Below are 14,989 nucleotides of genomic sequence, written 5' to 3'. Positions count from 1 at the left end.
ACTAAGATCCCCAAGGGTTCAATTTAAAAGTTATTCATTTTGTGTTAAAATTATCTGGTTCAAGCCAACTAATAATCAGGTTGGAAGTGTTTACAGGCGGAAATTTCCATTGTTTTTTATTATTTAATAATAAAATAAATATTAAAATTATAATCTTTACAGGGATTGGGTTCTAAGGATAGTGATAAGTTGATTTAAGTTCAAGTTTTGGACCAGGTCCGTTGGGTTTCAAGAAACCCGATCTGATATGTAAGTACCACCCCTATAACGTCAATAAGATAAAAGAAGAGGAGCATTTAAGTCATTGCATCTGATAGGGTTTGCTGAGGATTCTTACTATTATAAAACCTTCCTGTTCTTCGCTATTTTCTTCTCGGGAGGAAGCCGAAGAGGGCTTTCGGAGGCTCAGGCAGCGTTGCACTTCGGTAAGTTTTTTCTGCTTGTCGAGTCTTCACATTCGTTTCCAGGATGTGTTCTTCTGGAATTGGTCGGTTTGCTGCACGCTCTAGTTTCATCCCGTGATCTCGGCTTCTCATTTCTTTCATGTAAAGGCTAATCAACGTGATTAGTGCTTTTTGGTGTTTCTTCAGCTTCGTAACTTTTTCCCGTGTCCTTGTTATACGTAATAGTACTCTGTGTTGAGTTCTCTTTGACCTGTAATGGCTCGTGATTTTTTATTTTGGATCAGGATCGTGAGATTTTCGTCGCATTTCTTCTAGGAGTTGTTTTCCTCGGTGTTGTTATACTTTTATATTTTCTGAATCTACGTTTACTTCCTAAAGGTACAATGACTTCTGTCCCCGGTGATCTTATATGGGAGATTGTGAAGAAAAATAATTCCTTCCTTGTGAAGGAATTCGGGAATGGCAGCCAGATGGTACAGTTCAGCAAGGAGAAGAACAATCTCTACAACTTGAATTCCTACAAGCATTCTGGTATGTCCTTGGAAACATAGTTTTTTTTTTAACTGTTGTTCTTGTTTTTCTGAAGTAATGGTAATATCTTTTCTTTGCCAAAAAAAAAAAAATGTTAGGCTTGGCAAACAAGAAGACCGTTTCTATTCAGCCGGATGGAAAAGATCTTTCTGTTGTGCTTGCAACTACCAAGACAAAGAAGCAGAACCAGCCTGCGAACCTTTTCCACAAATCTGTAATGAAGAAGGAATTCCGTCGCATGGCAAGGGCTGTTATTAATCAGGTAAATCTAAATATTTGTGAGCATTTTGTTTCATCTTCTCCATCCTTTTCTTTTATTCGTTTTGAGACCCACGATAAAATTCATATTTGGGTCGATTTTTTCTTTCATCTTCATATATTGTAACAATCAGGAAACCTGTTGTTGTCTTATTTGTTGTCTTTCCTTATACTAGGTTGTTGGTAATTGCTGCTAAGCTACTATCACTGTTTTGAATGCTATTATCCAGATGAGTTTATCGGTGTTCTTTTCTATTTTTCTAGAAAAGTCTGTGTGCAATGATGAGCAGCTAACATGTAAGAAGCACCATTGTAAAATGGGTCTTCAGTGAAATACCTTTGTTACGCTTGGCTTCTGAGCATTTGCCATGCAACGGAATTCATATTTGGATCGATTTTTTCTTTCATCTTCATATATTGTAACTTATTTTGCCCTACTGTAGTGTCTAGTTGTCCTCACTTGTATTGTAGTGGTTTGAGTAGTTTCATTCGTTTCACTGGAATGAATACATAATCGTGTTTAATAAACTGAGTTTATGTTAACTACAGTGCATAAACATAATGAGATTATGTTGTTTGTTCTATGGTAGCTCTACTGGTGAAAGGATGATATTGATGTCTTGTTTAGATTATTGTCCGGGTTACATGAAACTTGTATTGTTGTGATTAACAGATGCAAATTATGTTGTTTGTTCTATGGTAGCTCTACTGGTGAAAGGATGATATTGATGTCTTGTTTAGATTATTGTCCGGGTTACATGAAACTTGTATTGTTGTGATTAACAGATGCAAATTAAAATAGAGTGGGTTTGAAGGAACCTGTTGTTGTCTTCAATATGCTGTCTTATTTGTTGTCTTTCTTTATACTGTGTTGTTGGTAATTGTTGCTAAGCTAGTATCACTGTTTTGAATACTATTATCCAGATGAGTTTATCAGTGTTCTTTTCTATTTTTCTATAAAAGTCCGTGTGCAATGATGAGCAGCTAACATGTAAGAAGCACTATTGTAAAATGGGTCTTCAGTGAAATACCTATGTTACGCTTGGCTTCTGAGCATTTGCCATGCAACGGAATTCATATTTTGGTCAATTTTTTCTTTCATCTTCATATATTGTAACTTTTTTTGTGCCCTACTGTAGTGTCTAGTTGTCCTCGCTTGTGTTGTAGTGGTTTGGACAGTTTCATTGGAATGAATATATAATCATGTTTAATAAATTGAGTTTATGGAACTACTGTGCATAAACAGAATGTGATTATTCTGTTTGCTTTATGATAGCTCTGCTGGTAAAAGGATGATATTGATGTCTTGTCTAGATTATTGTGTGGGTTACATGGAACTTGTATTGCTGTGATTAACAGATGCGAATTAAAATAGAGCGGGTTTGAGGAAACCTGTTGTTGTCTTCAATATGCTGTCTTATTTGTTGTCTTTCCTTATACTGGGTTGTTGGTAATTGGTGCTAAGCTACTATCACTGTTTTGAATGCTATTATCCAGATGAGTTTATCAGTGTTCTTTTCTATTTTTCTATAAAAGTCTTGTGCAATGATGAGCAGCTAACATGTAAGAAGCACCATTGTAAAATGGGTCTTCAGTGAAATACCTTTGTTACGCTTGGCTTCTGAGCATTTGCCATGTGACGGCATTCATATTTGGATCGATTTTTTCTTTCATCTTCATATATTATAACTTTTTTTGCCCTACTGTAGTGTCTAGTTGTCTTCACTTGTATTGTAGTGGTTTGAGTAGTTTCATTGGAATGAATACATAATCGTGTTTAATAAACTGAGTTTATGTAAACTACAGTGCATAAACATAATGAGATTATTTTGTTTGCTCTATGATAGCTCTGCTAGTGAAAGGATGATATTCATGTCTTGTTTAGATTATTGTGTGGGTTACATTGAACTTGTATTGCTATGATTAACAGATGCAAATTAAAATAGAGTGGGTTTGAGGAAACCTGTTGGTGTCTTCAATATGCTGTCTTATTTATTGTCTTTCTTGATACTGGGTTTGTTGGTAATTGTTGCTAAGCTACTATCACTGTTTTGAATGCTATTATCCAGATGAGTTTATCGGTGTTCTTTTCTATTTTTCTATAAAAGTTGTTGTGCAATGATGAGCAGCTAACATGTAAGAAGCATCATTGTAAAATGGGTCTTCAGTGAAATACCTTTGTTACGCTTGGCTTCTGAGCATTTGCATAATCAAGAGGATTTTATGTCTTTTGTTTGATTTCAATGCAATTTATGTCTGACATTTTGTGGGTCAAATGAGCTCAAGTTAGAGCTACTTAACCTTCTTTTATTTTATTAAATATATTGTTTACTTGCTGGTGCTTCTGATTTCTACTTTTTAAAGGTTTCACATGTTTTCATTCATAGAGTAATTGAAGTATGATTTCATTTCAATTTATTAATAGACTATATTTTGTATATAAAGGGGCAAATAACCTTTGCAAATGTTCATTATAATTCCCATTCTTTTTTTTCCTTCCCTTGTAGACATCCTCTTTTGCTTCCTCTATTTTTTTTAAAGCTCATGTTCACTTGTTTCATTCTCTTCCTTTCAATTTCCCTGAAGTTTTGTGCGTTGTGAAGCACAACATAGTCTGATGTATAAATACAGTGTTACTGACTGAAAAACTAGGCAATAGTCTGTTCATCACTAGCTTGCAAAGGCATATTTTTTGTCATGCAATTGTTATTGCAACCATATTTTGAATTAGGGACTTTGAATTCTTGATTGTCAAGAGAGAAAATAGTAAAAATAAAACGATGAAGGCAATTGGAGATGATGGAGAAAGTAATAGTGATAGTTATATTGATCTGGAATATGAAACTTTTAAAACTCGTGAAATTTGCTCTTATACGTTGGATATGGGCAGTTAGTGAAGTTGCATCAAATTTAAATTAGTTTACCAAGCTATGGGGACTTAATAACCTAATTCTGTTGTTTGCATTCAGGTTGCTGATAACTACTACAGACCTGATCTGAAGCCGGCGGCCCTTGCAAGGCTGAGTGCAGTGCACCGGATTCTCAAAGTTACAAAATCGGGCCTCAAGAAGAGGAATAGGCAAAGCCGTTAGGAAGTGATGCTAAAAAGTATAAATTGTGTCCGGTTTGTAGGTAGCTTTAGTTAAATAGGAATTTTCCTCTCTATCTTTTAATGATCATATCCGTAATGAATGTGATACTATTTTCGTATTTCTTTTTTCTCTTGGGATAACTAGATGTTCTTAGCAGTCCATTGGGTGGATTTTCCAGTCATTTTGGTACGACAGTGTTGATTTGAACCATGAAATGGTTCTGTGCCCCTATGATTGATAGTTGTATGAATTCATGTTTATGGGAAACTTGGAATAGGAAAAGTTACTGAACCCAATATGTTTTTCTATGTAAATAAATATATATTGTTCTTTTACACTATTATGTTTGGTTCTATAAATTAAAGTTTACAGATGAATATGAAAATATATTTTAATATTAAAATTATAATAAAATAAAATATAATAAAGGCTAAAAATAATGATTGGGTAAGTTATTACATTGTTGAATTAGGTGCATCACAAGCAAAAAAATAATTTTCTTTTTACTAAATCTTATAAAATCATATGGTATATTTTTTAATGAATATTTATTATCTTCTAGTCATAAAAGAAAACTCTTCTTTTTAGAGAAGCATTGTTTGGTACCTTCGCCGAAGACGTGAGTTTCTTCTGAACATTAAGAAGCTAAGCACACTTTTGAGCATTAAAGATAGTTAATGAATTAAAAGAGTTGTTTGACCTTGCGAGATGCAGCTAAGTGAATGTTACAGGTTGAATTTGCCAGTTAAATAGGTGAACGAGCTTACTAGGCTTAGCCAGTTAGGTTTTTGTCAATACCTGTTGACCAGGTCGGATTTCACATGTGAGTTGTGACCTCCTCGTTTGAACCCTCTCTCTCACTTTCCCATGCGCTATACTTTCTCAAATTTCTTATGATATTGATACCAATCCAAGTGGTGGGCAACTTTGTTTTAGTTCAATCAGAGCCTAGTCACCTCTTCTTTCAGCATTTGCCTATCTCTCACTCACCCTCAATCTGGGTTCTTTCACATTACCTTTGCCATAGTAACCCTGCAGAAGAAGCCCAAAGTTTGGAAAGTGTACCTTGAAACGCTAATTAATCAGAAATCTCCAACAAGACCCTCGGAGCGTTGCCCGTTTCTCAAATCTGAACTCAAGATTTGGGCTCCATGCCTTTGTCAGCCGAAAGAGGTCCTTGTGGAATCTTCACAATGCGTGTATCGCAGATACCTTTAGTTTAACCCAATTATTATTGAACAGTTCATTGAATTTCTTTTTGACTCTGAACTCTGGCAAGAAGCAGTGCAGAAGTTCGCCAATGTACGAAATGACAATCAGTTCCAATACAAAGTAGAATTCTTGTACGTTTCAGAAAGGTAGGAGTTCCACATTTCAATCTCACGTTAGAAGCTCCTGGGTAACCAAGCAAAGCTCTCTTCACCCAAAAAAATGCACCAAATAAATAGTAGTTTACAGTATAATAGACAATTCACTCTTACCGGATTCTCAAATGGTTTTCAGGAATTTTACGCCCACACCCTTTCTTGGGAGCAGTTGCATATGGACTTGTAGTTCTACACCATATCCTACTAAGAAGAACAGAATCAGCAGCATTCATTTCTCTTCTCTCATTTGGCTGGGGAATGAACAAGATCCCCTTTAAGATCATGAATGAAATAGCTAAATGTTGTATAGGCTGCTAAATAGAGCAACCCTCTAAATTATAGTACAATCGACAGGGGCACCCCCTTCGTATAAACTAAAACCAAATATAGAAGACCACACAGTTCCTTCCAAAAGCCAGTACCAAACTAGATTTTCTGACACAGATGAGACAGCAAACCTCTGCCTTCTTTAGACGGGAACCACACGAGCCTTATACATGCAAATGTAGGCCATATGCCAATCACCTACAATAAAATACGTTGATATGTTAACAGATCCAGATACACTACCTTCAAAACCAAATTATGTTTAAAACAAAAATGGAAGCATACCTCCTCCCGATAGCTTTGTTATGTCCTCTTCCCTTTGGGGAATGGGATGGTCATCGTCAAACTCAATCCACTTCCCTGTAACAATAGCCCCACTTAGTGCCCCCAGAAGAAACCGAAAAAATAGTAGAATGAAATAGTAGGTAAAGGATTTATACGGGTCCAAGTAACTGACCATTTTCTTGTTTTACCCAGCCGACATAATGTCCAGAGTCAGCACTTCGACCCTTGTGGGTCAGTACAGCAACTAAGTCATAAATTCCAGTTAGGTGTGGCTGTTTTCCAGACGATGCTGCATATAAAATAAAAATAAGTGAAAGTTCTTCCAGATAATGCACCGCTAAACAGCTCATAAAGTCATTAGATTTCTTTTGAAAAAAATGTTAAGTATATACTTTACAGTTGACAGGACAAATGATATGAACTGTGAATGTACAACAGGTGACAAGCAAAACCTCCCTTCATTCTTCAACCTTTTCTTTTCTTTTAAGGGAAGTCTGAGGAGTACTTCACACATGTACAGAAAGACTGAAGAATTAGCTACCCAGTGAATTTCTACTCTTAACTTCTTCAGGATAGACGCATCTACATTTCTTGCTTTTGGACTTCCTAAACTAAAAAGAAATATATCATGCCCCCAGATCAACTATCTAGTATGATAGATGGATAGATATCCAATCAGTTTATTCCATATCAAAGTTCTAGCAATAATATGACATAGCATAAAATGGGATATTCCCACTGCTTTCAAGTCACTAGCACAACCGGTATGTGTTTGTGGTCCCACTATTGAGAGATGAAGAATACTGTTTGCATGGTTCTGATTGTAATTGGAATTAGAAGCACAATCATCCTCTTGCTAACCAATCTCTTCCTGACCAAACACCAGTATGTTGGTTTACTCCTTTGACGGTTGAGAAGAAAATGAAAGAGTAAATAATGGACTATCAATAGATTAAGAAGATCACTTCAGCTGCTTCAGTATCAAGGGTTGATGGTACGGCATTTTCTTTCGAAGATCCCTTTAGGAATAAAGCAACAAAACCACATCAGTAAAATATCACTAAATGTTCCAGTACTGAAATACTACCTAATTTATAAGACAGAATGCAATAAGCCATCACAGTGTTTCTCTACACAGACACAAAGAAATTCTTATCCTTGGGATCTGTTTTTAGATAAGAACCAAAATTTCCTTCCTTTCTTTCATTCATTGCTTTTTTTTTTTCTTCTGAATAGCCCTTTAATATTTTGTCCATCCTTTTGTACTAGTTAGAAAATATATTCAAGGGTATTTTGGTCATTTAACCACCTCTGTGGTTAATTTTCTTTATGTAACCCTATTCTTCATGTTAAATTATGTCAGTGGCTAAATTTTCATGTACATAGGATGTATAGTTAGGAAGATATATGGAGATTAAAGTTTATTAAGTGTATAGGAGCATTTCTATAATTATAACCCCAAGACAGTTATTTAAGAGAATTTGGGAATTCGTGCATGATTCCCAACGAAGCCTCTCCGGGCTCTTTAGAGAAATCTTCTTCCCCTTCCTCTTTTTCTCTCAATTTTCTCCCCTTCCTTCTTCCAAATCTTAATTTTTGTAATACTATAAGAGAGTTTACAGGTGCCCTTTTTTAGCGTAGAGGGGTGGATCATAGACAAAGTCACCTGGAATTACTTTAATGCTGTTGAGATTGTTGGAGTAAGAAAATGTAAGTGTAACAAAGAAACGAGTTCAACCATTAAGCCATTTTTTTGTTCTCATATGATACATGAGATTCTGACTTGGTCAAGAATATTTTGTTTGCCAAGACAACCCACCAGTTGAGTAAACTCGCAGGCTTAGCATAACATGATTCTCTCTTCAGCTAGATTCCTCTGCCCCACATTAGACTTTGTTAAGGACCACAAATACAATTAAGCAAGCCAAACAACCTCATACGGCAAAGATCAAATAGCAGCCAAAAATTCCTCTTATGAAAAGCTTTTCACTGTGAACGACTCTACACCTGCTAACCTTCTTTCAATAGAAAGGTTTATTTGCATAAGAAATAAACATGGTCGATGTTGACAGTTTCATCAATACATGCAATAACAAGGGCTAACAGTGATTCTACACTTATTTGTTTCCAATTTTCATGAACAGGAAACACATCTATAGTTGACTATTTACTTTTTTTCTCCCATCTGTGCAATTTTGTTGGATAAAATCATCCAGACAGCTAATATTCTCTCTAAATGCAACTAATACAGAACATGTGCATGTAGCAGAAGATGAGTTTAGATGGATAACTTTCTGTACCTCAGGTTCTAGCAAGTTCACATTGCTTTCCTCAGAAGCATTATTTTTATCACCGACTTTTAACCCAAGCTTGGCATTTTCTTCATCTCTTAGGGCCTGTTTGGAAGGTCACAGAAACCAATAGAATAAAGTTCCAGAAAGACATTATTTTCTGTCAAAGATGGTATTGTTAAAATACAGTAAGTTCATTCAATAAAGTTGCAGTACCTTGCGAGGAGCCTGCAATTTTTCTCGAAGTTCATCTGAACAAAAATCATAAACATCCAACTCCAAAGGATAATCTACTTTCTGGAATTAAAAAATAAATGAAAAAAAGATTTTAGCATGTGTTATTCCATGAAATGTTTAACACAATAATATCTTAAGAATATTAGGTAGTATGATCACAGGTAATTAATGGGACATTCTCATGAGAAAATCACTGCTTTCAAATCTGAATGAACTATCTTACCCGCAGAATTTTTGCCTTTTGATTTGACTCCCTTTTCCAAAAGAAGCGAACAAATTGAACGGTCAAATACCTGCAAAAAAATGGTAAAATGAAAACTTAAGGTATATGAGGGAAAAGACAAATCCAAAATGAACAGTGAAAAGAGAACACTCATATTGCAAACACAGCGCTATTGTACTTGCCTGGGTAAGGAACTGATACGTGACTCCTTCAAATAAACTGCACTACGGGCCAAAGAAGGAGACACCTTCTCTAGTTCTGATCTTAGTCCCTGCATAGATACATCAGAATACATAAGTGATGGGATGAGATTACATTTGAACCTTCCCTTTTGTTTGATGAATCAAATAAAGAACTTAGCCAAAACAAGTTAGAATGAGAGGCCCATATGTCTATCTTGAAAAGGAAAAAAAGGTGAATCTAACATATCAGGTCTAAATGAGTTGTCACTAGACAGCTTATTTTTCTCAAAACAGCACATACATGTTTTAGGCCTTCATGTAAATGATTGACGTCGTGTGATATATGGCATTTGAGAGAGTAAACTGATTCTGTCTCTGAGCTTTCCTCACCACTTTCTGCACAATGCATCCTGGCAAACAAACTCTTATTAGCAATAGCAAGCATAGAATACAGAACTATAAAGCTGCATTCTGTATCTCTCAACTCTCAGCATACTTTGGGCTAATTCTCTCAACATTCAGCATACTTTTTTTCGGCCAATTTAAAAGGCATTAAGCATTGCCTGATAATATCAAGTAACAAGTTTGATGAAAAAACCTGCTGACAAGTTCGATTCCGAAGAGAGACTTCATGGCATCAGCACCTTCCCTGCACAAATTCAAAAGTTGGCCATTGGTTATCTGAAAAGCTTGCAGAGATTTCATATCAAAACAACAGGGAAAACCATAGTGAGCTCTGGCCATCAACATGTTGGATGTGACTATCTCATTTATTCTTTTTTTAACAAGTATATTTATTCTTTGCAATTAATAAGTTATTAAAACCTTAAAGAATAAAAATTACACCTGAGTGAACAAACTGCAACTACTTTTATTTCACTTATTCAGTGCCTGTATGTGCGGACTGGTATAGACAACCCAAAATGCTAGTTCAAAAATCAAATACCCTGATGTTTTTGTGTGTGACAAACCAGTAACATTAGCGATTTTCAAGATGCATTTTCAATTTCTTATTCTACACCACAGCCATTAGACCAGTCATGCTTCATGCATTGAAGAACTGAGCACTGAGGAAGCACAAGTGATAGTGGATAAAGGTAGTAGAGAGGAGAATTTTCTTGTAGATAGGCACCATTTAAAATAAATTCAAATAAATTTCAAAATAAAAAAATGTGAAATAACATCTAGGAATGATACCCATATAAAAAAATGACAGATCTCATTTTAGTACAGTTCAGCAATATTCAAGTATAGTCCACAAGGGAGAAGATTTTTCTTGATTTTAATTGTCAAGATATAGAGGAAGGCAGAATTTTGCAATAGACGAGTAGTTGTGATAGGGAAAAAAATCATAAAGAAGGGCCACTTAGCTGTGGAAGTAGTAGACAATTAAAATATGGAGCACGCAGAGAAATATTGATTCACTAGAGCCAGCATTTAGCTAAGACAGGGCTCTGATTACTGAGATAAGAATAATGAATTTTATATGCCAGAACCAAAGCCTGTGATGAGCAAAAGCGAATTACCTTGATTCTGGTGACTTTAGGGACTGGGATAGTGTATACAAAAGTTGTGTCCAACATTCTTCCGCATCCTGTCAATTTAAAAAAATAAATCTATAGTAAGTACTAGCAGAAACCACAGAAATTACCCTGCTCCTTTTTGAACATTTTTTATGCTGGTGATCAACACATCCCCCCTTCCCCCCCTCTCTCTCTCTCTCAACCACTACCACCACCACCCCAAAAAAAAAAAAAAAAAAAAAAAAAAACATGAGACTTGAGCTCAAGACTGCACATAAACCCCTCCAAATTGGTGTTGAGCCAAGGGCACATAAGCCAACCTTTTTTTTTCTCATTTGAATAGTGCAGCTGAGATTGCTTGCTGTGAGGGGGGAAAAGGTACACTAATAGATAAAAAAGAAGACCAAAAACAAATAGACCTGTTGCATAAAAGCCCCATTATGCTGCTGGCCAAACTGGGGATACTTCTTCCGCAATACCTGCACAAAAGAGTGGAACCATGAGACAAACACTTACAGCAGCATAAACACAAAGAATGCCAGATAGAATATAATGACTGCATAATGTGGAAAATTAATGTAAAAGATTTGAAGAAGAACTAACCATCCAAAAATGCATTGGTGCAACAGGCTTTACATTTCGATCAAGCTCATTAAATAAATCCCGTGTGGCAACAGTCAAGAGATGTGAGGATTGATCTAATTCAGCACTCCTTCCAGAATAGGTATAGCTGATTTTAAGAATACGTGGCATAAAAAAGGTGATCATCTTTATCAAAAAATAAAATAAAAAAGTGACCACATTTTGATACATTGGACCATAACAGTCAAAAGATAATGCCAGATAAAAGAAATGGGATAGAATATACTTCAGTAAAGCTGACTTCAACTCTGGAACAGAATGCAAGCACTGGAGAGTAGAATTCATGTAGCAAGTATTACCGAGATTAAATAAACCAGCAGAGTGACCCTGGCAACAAAATTTATAAGCTTTATGATGACAAGAATATCTTTTACTCTAAGCTTAGTCTAAAAAAGGATTGGATAAAAAATGTGATCCATGTAAAAATGATAGAAATTTATAATCTTTATAATGACAAGAATGTCTTCTCTTGTACTTGCCAAAACAAGCAGTCAGCAAAGAATGATGCCTTTCCTCACAAGCTGGAGTTTAATTTTTTTGATACAAATTATGTTTTTCTGTGTCAATTGTTTGGAGACTAATGCTCCCTCACTTTTGAAATCCCTTTCCACCCTGAAGGGGTGAAACGGTAAGCTTATACGTAACCAACTTAGGCAGTATGCATGGCCAAAGGCAGCCTAAGGAACTTTGATACACATAAGTTTAAACAGTTGTTTTGTCATTGTTAGTTTCTACAACGCCCAAGATTATGAAGCTGAACCCCAAACAAGCATCCTTAAATAGCATAGGCATGGACCAATACTAATATAAACATCTTAAAGGGACCAAAACAGACAGAGGCAGTAGCTGCTAAGTCACAGATATGAATTCAAAGGTATTCCAGCCTGAAACTTCGATCCAGGTCATATGGAAACAAAGAGCTCACCACAGCCACAGCTTGTTCCTCTTCTGGCAGGTCCTCCATGAAGACAGGGTCTTTCTCAGGAGCTTTAACAATTTCATCTGCAGTTCCCATCATCATCAATTTTTGACCCTAGACATTTGAGATGACCTTATGGTAAACAAAAATCACAGGCAAGGGAAACAGAAATTGGAAGTCACAAATATCCAAATGATGAATTATCCACCTCTTTCACTCCTATCGTAGACCAGTCTGCATCATCCTACATGGACCAAATAACAGAGTCAGGAAAAATAAATGAAGTAATCTTTATTCACATGCTAAATACACTCGTCCAATACCTTCAACAAACCACCTTTGACCATAATCTTTTGTCTTTCAGGGGGCACTCCAGTTAGATCATACAACTGACACTTGAAAACAAAAGGAGGCTGACTTGTGTCAATTTCCACGGCTGGAAACAGCTCCTTTTGCCATTTCACACTTACTGCATAATATTCACAAAGGTGGAATAAGATATATGATACCCGGACAGATGAGCCTATCAACTTATCAAGTAGAACAACAACAAGCTTTGTTTGCCACCTGCATTGTTCTATTTCCAGATGTGTTTTCCTTTTCCTTTAGAGTGAGGGAATTTCCTTTTATCCAAGGCCCTCTTTGTTTGCTCTTAATATAATTTTTCCCACTAATCAAATCAAAGTAGCATTCGTAGATTTTATCCTTAAAAAACAATTTCCAGATGCTTGCACATTTCACAAGAGATGAGATATATAGATCAACCACTTCTAACAATGATAAACATTTAACTTCTAGAGAAGGCTAGTTGGCAGAGAAAGCAAAATCACCTAGGGAAAGAGAGCCAAATGTTCATTCCATGATCATTCAATTCCCAGAGAATGTGTTTTTATTAGTTAATGTGTGATAAAAAAAAAGTGTAAAAGAGAATACGGGGGCAATTAACTTCATGTTTTAAATCTATGGTTGAGATGGAGGATGACATCAGCCTACAGCATCTCATTCAAACATTCTCCAGGGAAAGTGAAATTCCATCCTTTAATTCCACTTTCTCTCTTTGTATTCATGAACGGGGCAGTTTCACTTTTCATAGGTAAGGGGAATTGCAACCAAACGTTTCATGGGCACTGACATATTTTAAGCACTTTTTCCTACTGAATTCACATTCCCTACCAACTGTCCTTGTGCACTAACAGAGTCATTGAGAGAAATTAATGACCCACATGACCCACAGATGGAATCAAATACTAATAGAATTATCGTAGATAGCCACTAAGAGACAATTAATTATGAAAAACATGTTAAATCAAAATTGCATGGTACAGACATTCATGGTTAATTATTTTATCCTTGCTTATAAAATATCAAGCCAAATATCTTATGAATTGAAAGTTGAAGGACTCAGCTGGAAGAGAAGTAAAAGGAATATGTATCTCATGGGCAACTCTACGTAGCATAGAATGAATGTTCGTTGATAATCCATAACAGTTTCTACACAGATCCGCCCATACGTACCTGTTGTGGAGACGGTTACTTAGAAGTTCCTATGGATCCCCATATACTTTCTTGTCGTACATACAAGTATTTAGAATTTGCTATATTTTCAAATAGTAAGTAAGTAATAGATTATCATATGGAATGGTCCATCAACAAATAATTAAAAAAAATAAATCAACTTTCAATAAGAACAACAGAAAGACACGAAAGTTTGTGTTTTTCCCCATAGCATACTAATCTGGTCTATAAATAGTTCCTCTTGATAGATATAGAAGTTAGACATTCCCAGCTACAACAGTCAGATATACAGAACAGCTTACGATCAAAATAAAAAATAAATAACAAAAAAAAAAAAAAAAAACTCAGATGAGAAACATAACATCAGAGTACATGACTATTTTTACAAATAGTTGTTGCATGAAAGAAAAATCAACGATGCAGGAGAAAAACATGAAGATAAATCAACGCATTGAAAGCAAAGAGTTAAAAACGAAACAAAATAGAAAGGGGCATGCATGCCCGTAAGAATACGTAATCTCATGACTGACCTGTCGGCATATTATCACAGCTTCGCTTCACGCAGGTGAGAGAGTTGCCAGCACGAGGAGCGATGGATTTGATCAGAGCGAGTAAATTGAGAATGAATAAATAGGGGGAGTGAACCGAGTGGTGGCTCGGTTAAAACAAGGAAGCTGGTACTACGGTCGACGGTCGATTAGGTAGTTTGCCAGTGGCATTCCTGTAATTTGACGAGGGATCGGCCTTTTTAAGATTTTTACCTAATGGGCAGACACACTAAAGCCCAGAAGCTCATGGGCCCCCTCTTAAGTTTTCTCGTTACTGACAATTATAGAACTTGATGCTAGGGTGTGTTTGTGTTAACAGGAAAATGTTAAAAGAAAAAATCTATTCAGCGATATGTTTTTTGGAGTTTATGCTATTTTTAAGAAAAATGTAATTAATTACTCTTTTTTTTAGAAGAAAAATTTAATTAATCACTCTTGATTCCTCTTTTCTATAATAAATATTTTAATAATAAAAAATGAGTTTCCTGTTGTTAAAAATATTCTAAATGATAAAAAAGTTCCTATTGTTCTAATAGGAAATTATGAAAAAAATTAAAATAAAATATTAAAATGGTTCTTGATACTTATTTTTATTTTAAATTAATTAATTAATTATATTTTGAAATACAAATAATGTAACTACTT

The 14,989-nt window shown here is 35.5% G+C and overlaps 2 protein-coding genes and 4 non-coding genes across 6 annotated transcripts; 5 read left to right on the top strand and 1 right to left on the bottom strand.

Moving 5' to 3' along the window:
* Window positions 1–331: 331 nt before the first annotated feature.
* On the top strand, window positions 332–4,625 carry LOC137950068 (large ribosomal subunit protein eL28y-like). Its single transcript, XM_068796424.1, has 4 exons — window positions 332–425; window positions 783–935; window positions 1,034–1,197; window positions 4,163–4,625. The coding sequence occupies exons 2-4, from the start codon at window positions 788–790 to the stop codon at window positions 4,283–4,285; spliced, it is 435 nt and encodes a 144-aa protein (XP_068652525.1). The 5' UTR covers window positions 332–425; window positions 783–787; the 3' UTR covers window positions 4,286–4,625.
* On the top strand, window positions 1,467–1,557 carry LOC137950933 (small nucleolar RNA R24). Its single transcript, XR_011112023.1, has one exon. It is a non-coding gene; the product is annotated as a small nucleolar RNA R24 (small nucleolar RNA).
* Window positions 2,161–2,251, top strand: LOC137950935 (small nucleolar RNA R24). Its single transcript, XR_011112025.1, has one exon. It is a non-coding gene; the product is annotated as a small nucleolar RNA R24 (small nucleolar RNA).
* LOC137950932 (small nucleolar RNA R24) lies at window positions 2,733–2,823 on the top strand. The gene has a single exon (XR_011112022.1). It is a non-coding gene; the product is annotated as a small nucleolar RNA R24 (small nucleolar RNA).
* LOC137950934 (small nucleolar RNA R24) lies at window positions 3,306–3,396 on the top strand. The gene has a single exon (XR_011112024.1). It is a non-coding gene; the product is annotated as a small nucleolar RNA R24 (small nucleolar RNA).
* Window positions 4,626–5,638: 1,013 nt separating the features above from the next.
* LOC137949677 (ubiquitin carboxyl-terminal hydrolase 6-like) lies at window positions 5,639–14,440 on the bottom strand. The gene is made up of 18 exons (XM_068795807.1): window positions 14,327–14,440; window positions 12,605–12,750; window positions 12,490–12,525; window positions 12,288–12,395; window positions 11,589–11,689; window positions 11,324–11,450; window positions 11,140–11,199; window positions 10,724–10,791; window positions 9,796–9,846; window positions 9,499–9,607; window positions 9,198–9,286; window positions 9,016–9,085; window positions 8,772–8,852; window positions 8,565–8,660; window positions 7,239–7,283; window positions 6,437–6,557; window positions 6,265–6,339; window positions 5,639–6,177 (listed from the first exon to the last, which is right to left on the bottom strand). The coding sequence occupies exons 1-18, from the start codon at window positions 14,334–14,336 to the stop codon at window positions 6,122–6,124; spliced, it is 1,449 nt and encodes a 482-aa protein (XP_068651908.1). The 5' UTR covers window positions 14,337–14,440; the 3' UTR covers window positions 5,639–6,121.
* Between the last annotated feature and the right edge of the window lie 549 nt (window positions 14,441–14,989).

The sequence above is a fragment of the Aristolochia californica genome, unplaced genomic scaffold, assembly GCF_029961685.1.
Source record: "Aristolochia californica isolate CCGP_79_NKW_82.1479 unplaced genomic scaffold, dmAriCali1.0.hap1 SCAF_14, whole genome shotgun sequence".
Lineage (NCBI taxonomy): Eukaryota > Viridiplantae > Streptophyta > Magnoliopsida > Piperales > Aristolochiaceae > Aristolochia > Aristolochia californica.
This window is presented reverse-complemented; position numbering and strand designations above follow the sequence as displayed.

What these genes read in the sequence shown, in the direction of transcription:
- LOC137950068 (XM_068796424.1), top strand. Translation starts at nt 788, where the DNA reads ATGACTTCTGTCCCCGGTGATCTTATATGGGAGATTGTGAAGAAAAAT. An exon ending in GAATTCCTACAAGCATTCTG is followed by an intron (nt 936 to 1,033) that starts GTATGTCCTTGG and finishes AAAAAATGTTAG; the next exon opens with GCTTGGCAAACAAGAAGACC. An exon ending in CAAGGGCTGTTATTAATCAG is followed by an intron (nt 1,198 to 4,162) that starts GTAAATCTAAAT and finishes GTTTGCATTCAG; the next exon opens with GTTGCTGATAACTACTACAG.
- LOC137949677 (XM_068795807.1), bottom strand. An exon ending in ATGGGGCTTTTATGCAACAG is followed by an intron (nt 10,792 to 11,139) that starts GTCTATTTGTTT and finishes TTAAATTGACAG; the next exon opens with GATGCGGAAGAATGTTGGAC. An exon ending in CTAAAGTCACCAGAATCAAG is followed by an intron (nt 9,847 to 10,723) that starts GTAATTCGCTTT and finishes GAATTTGTGCAG; the next exon opens with GGAAGGTGCTGATGCCATGA.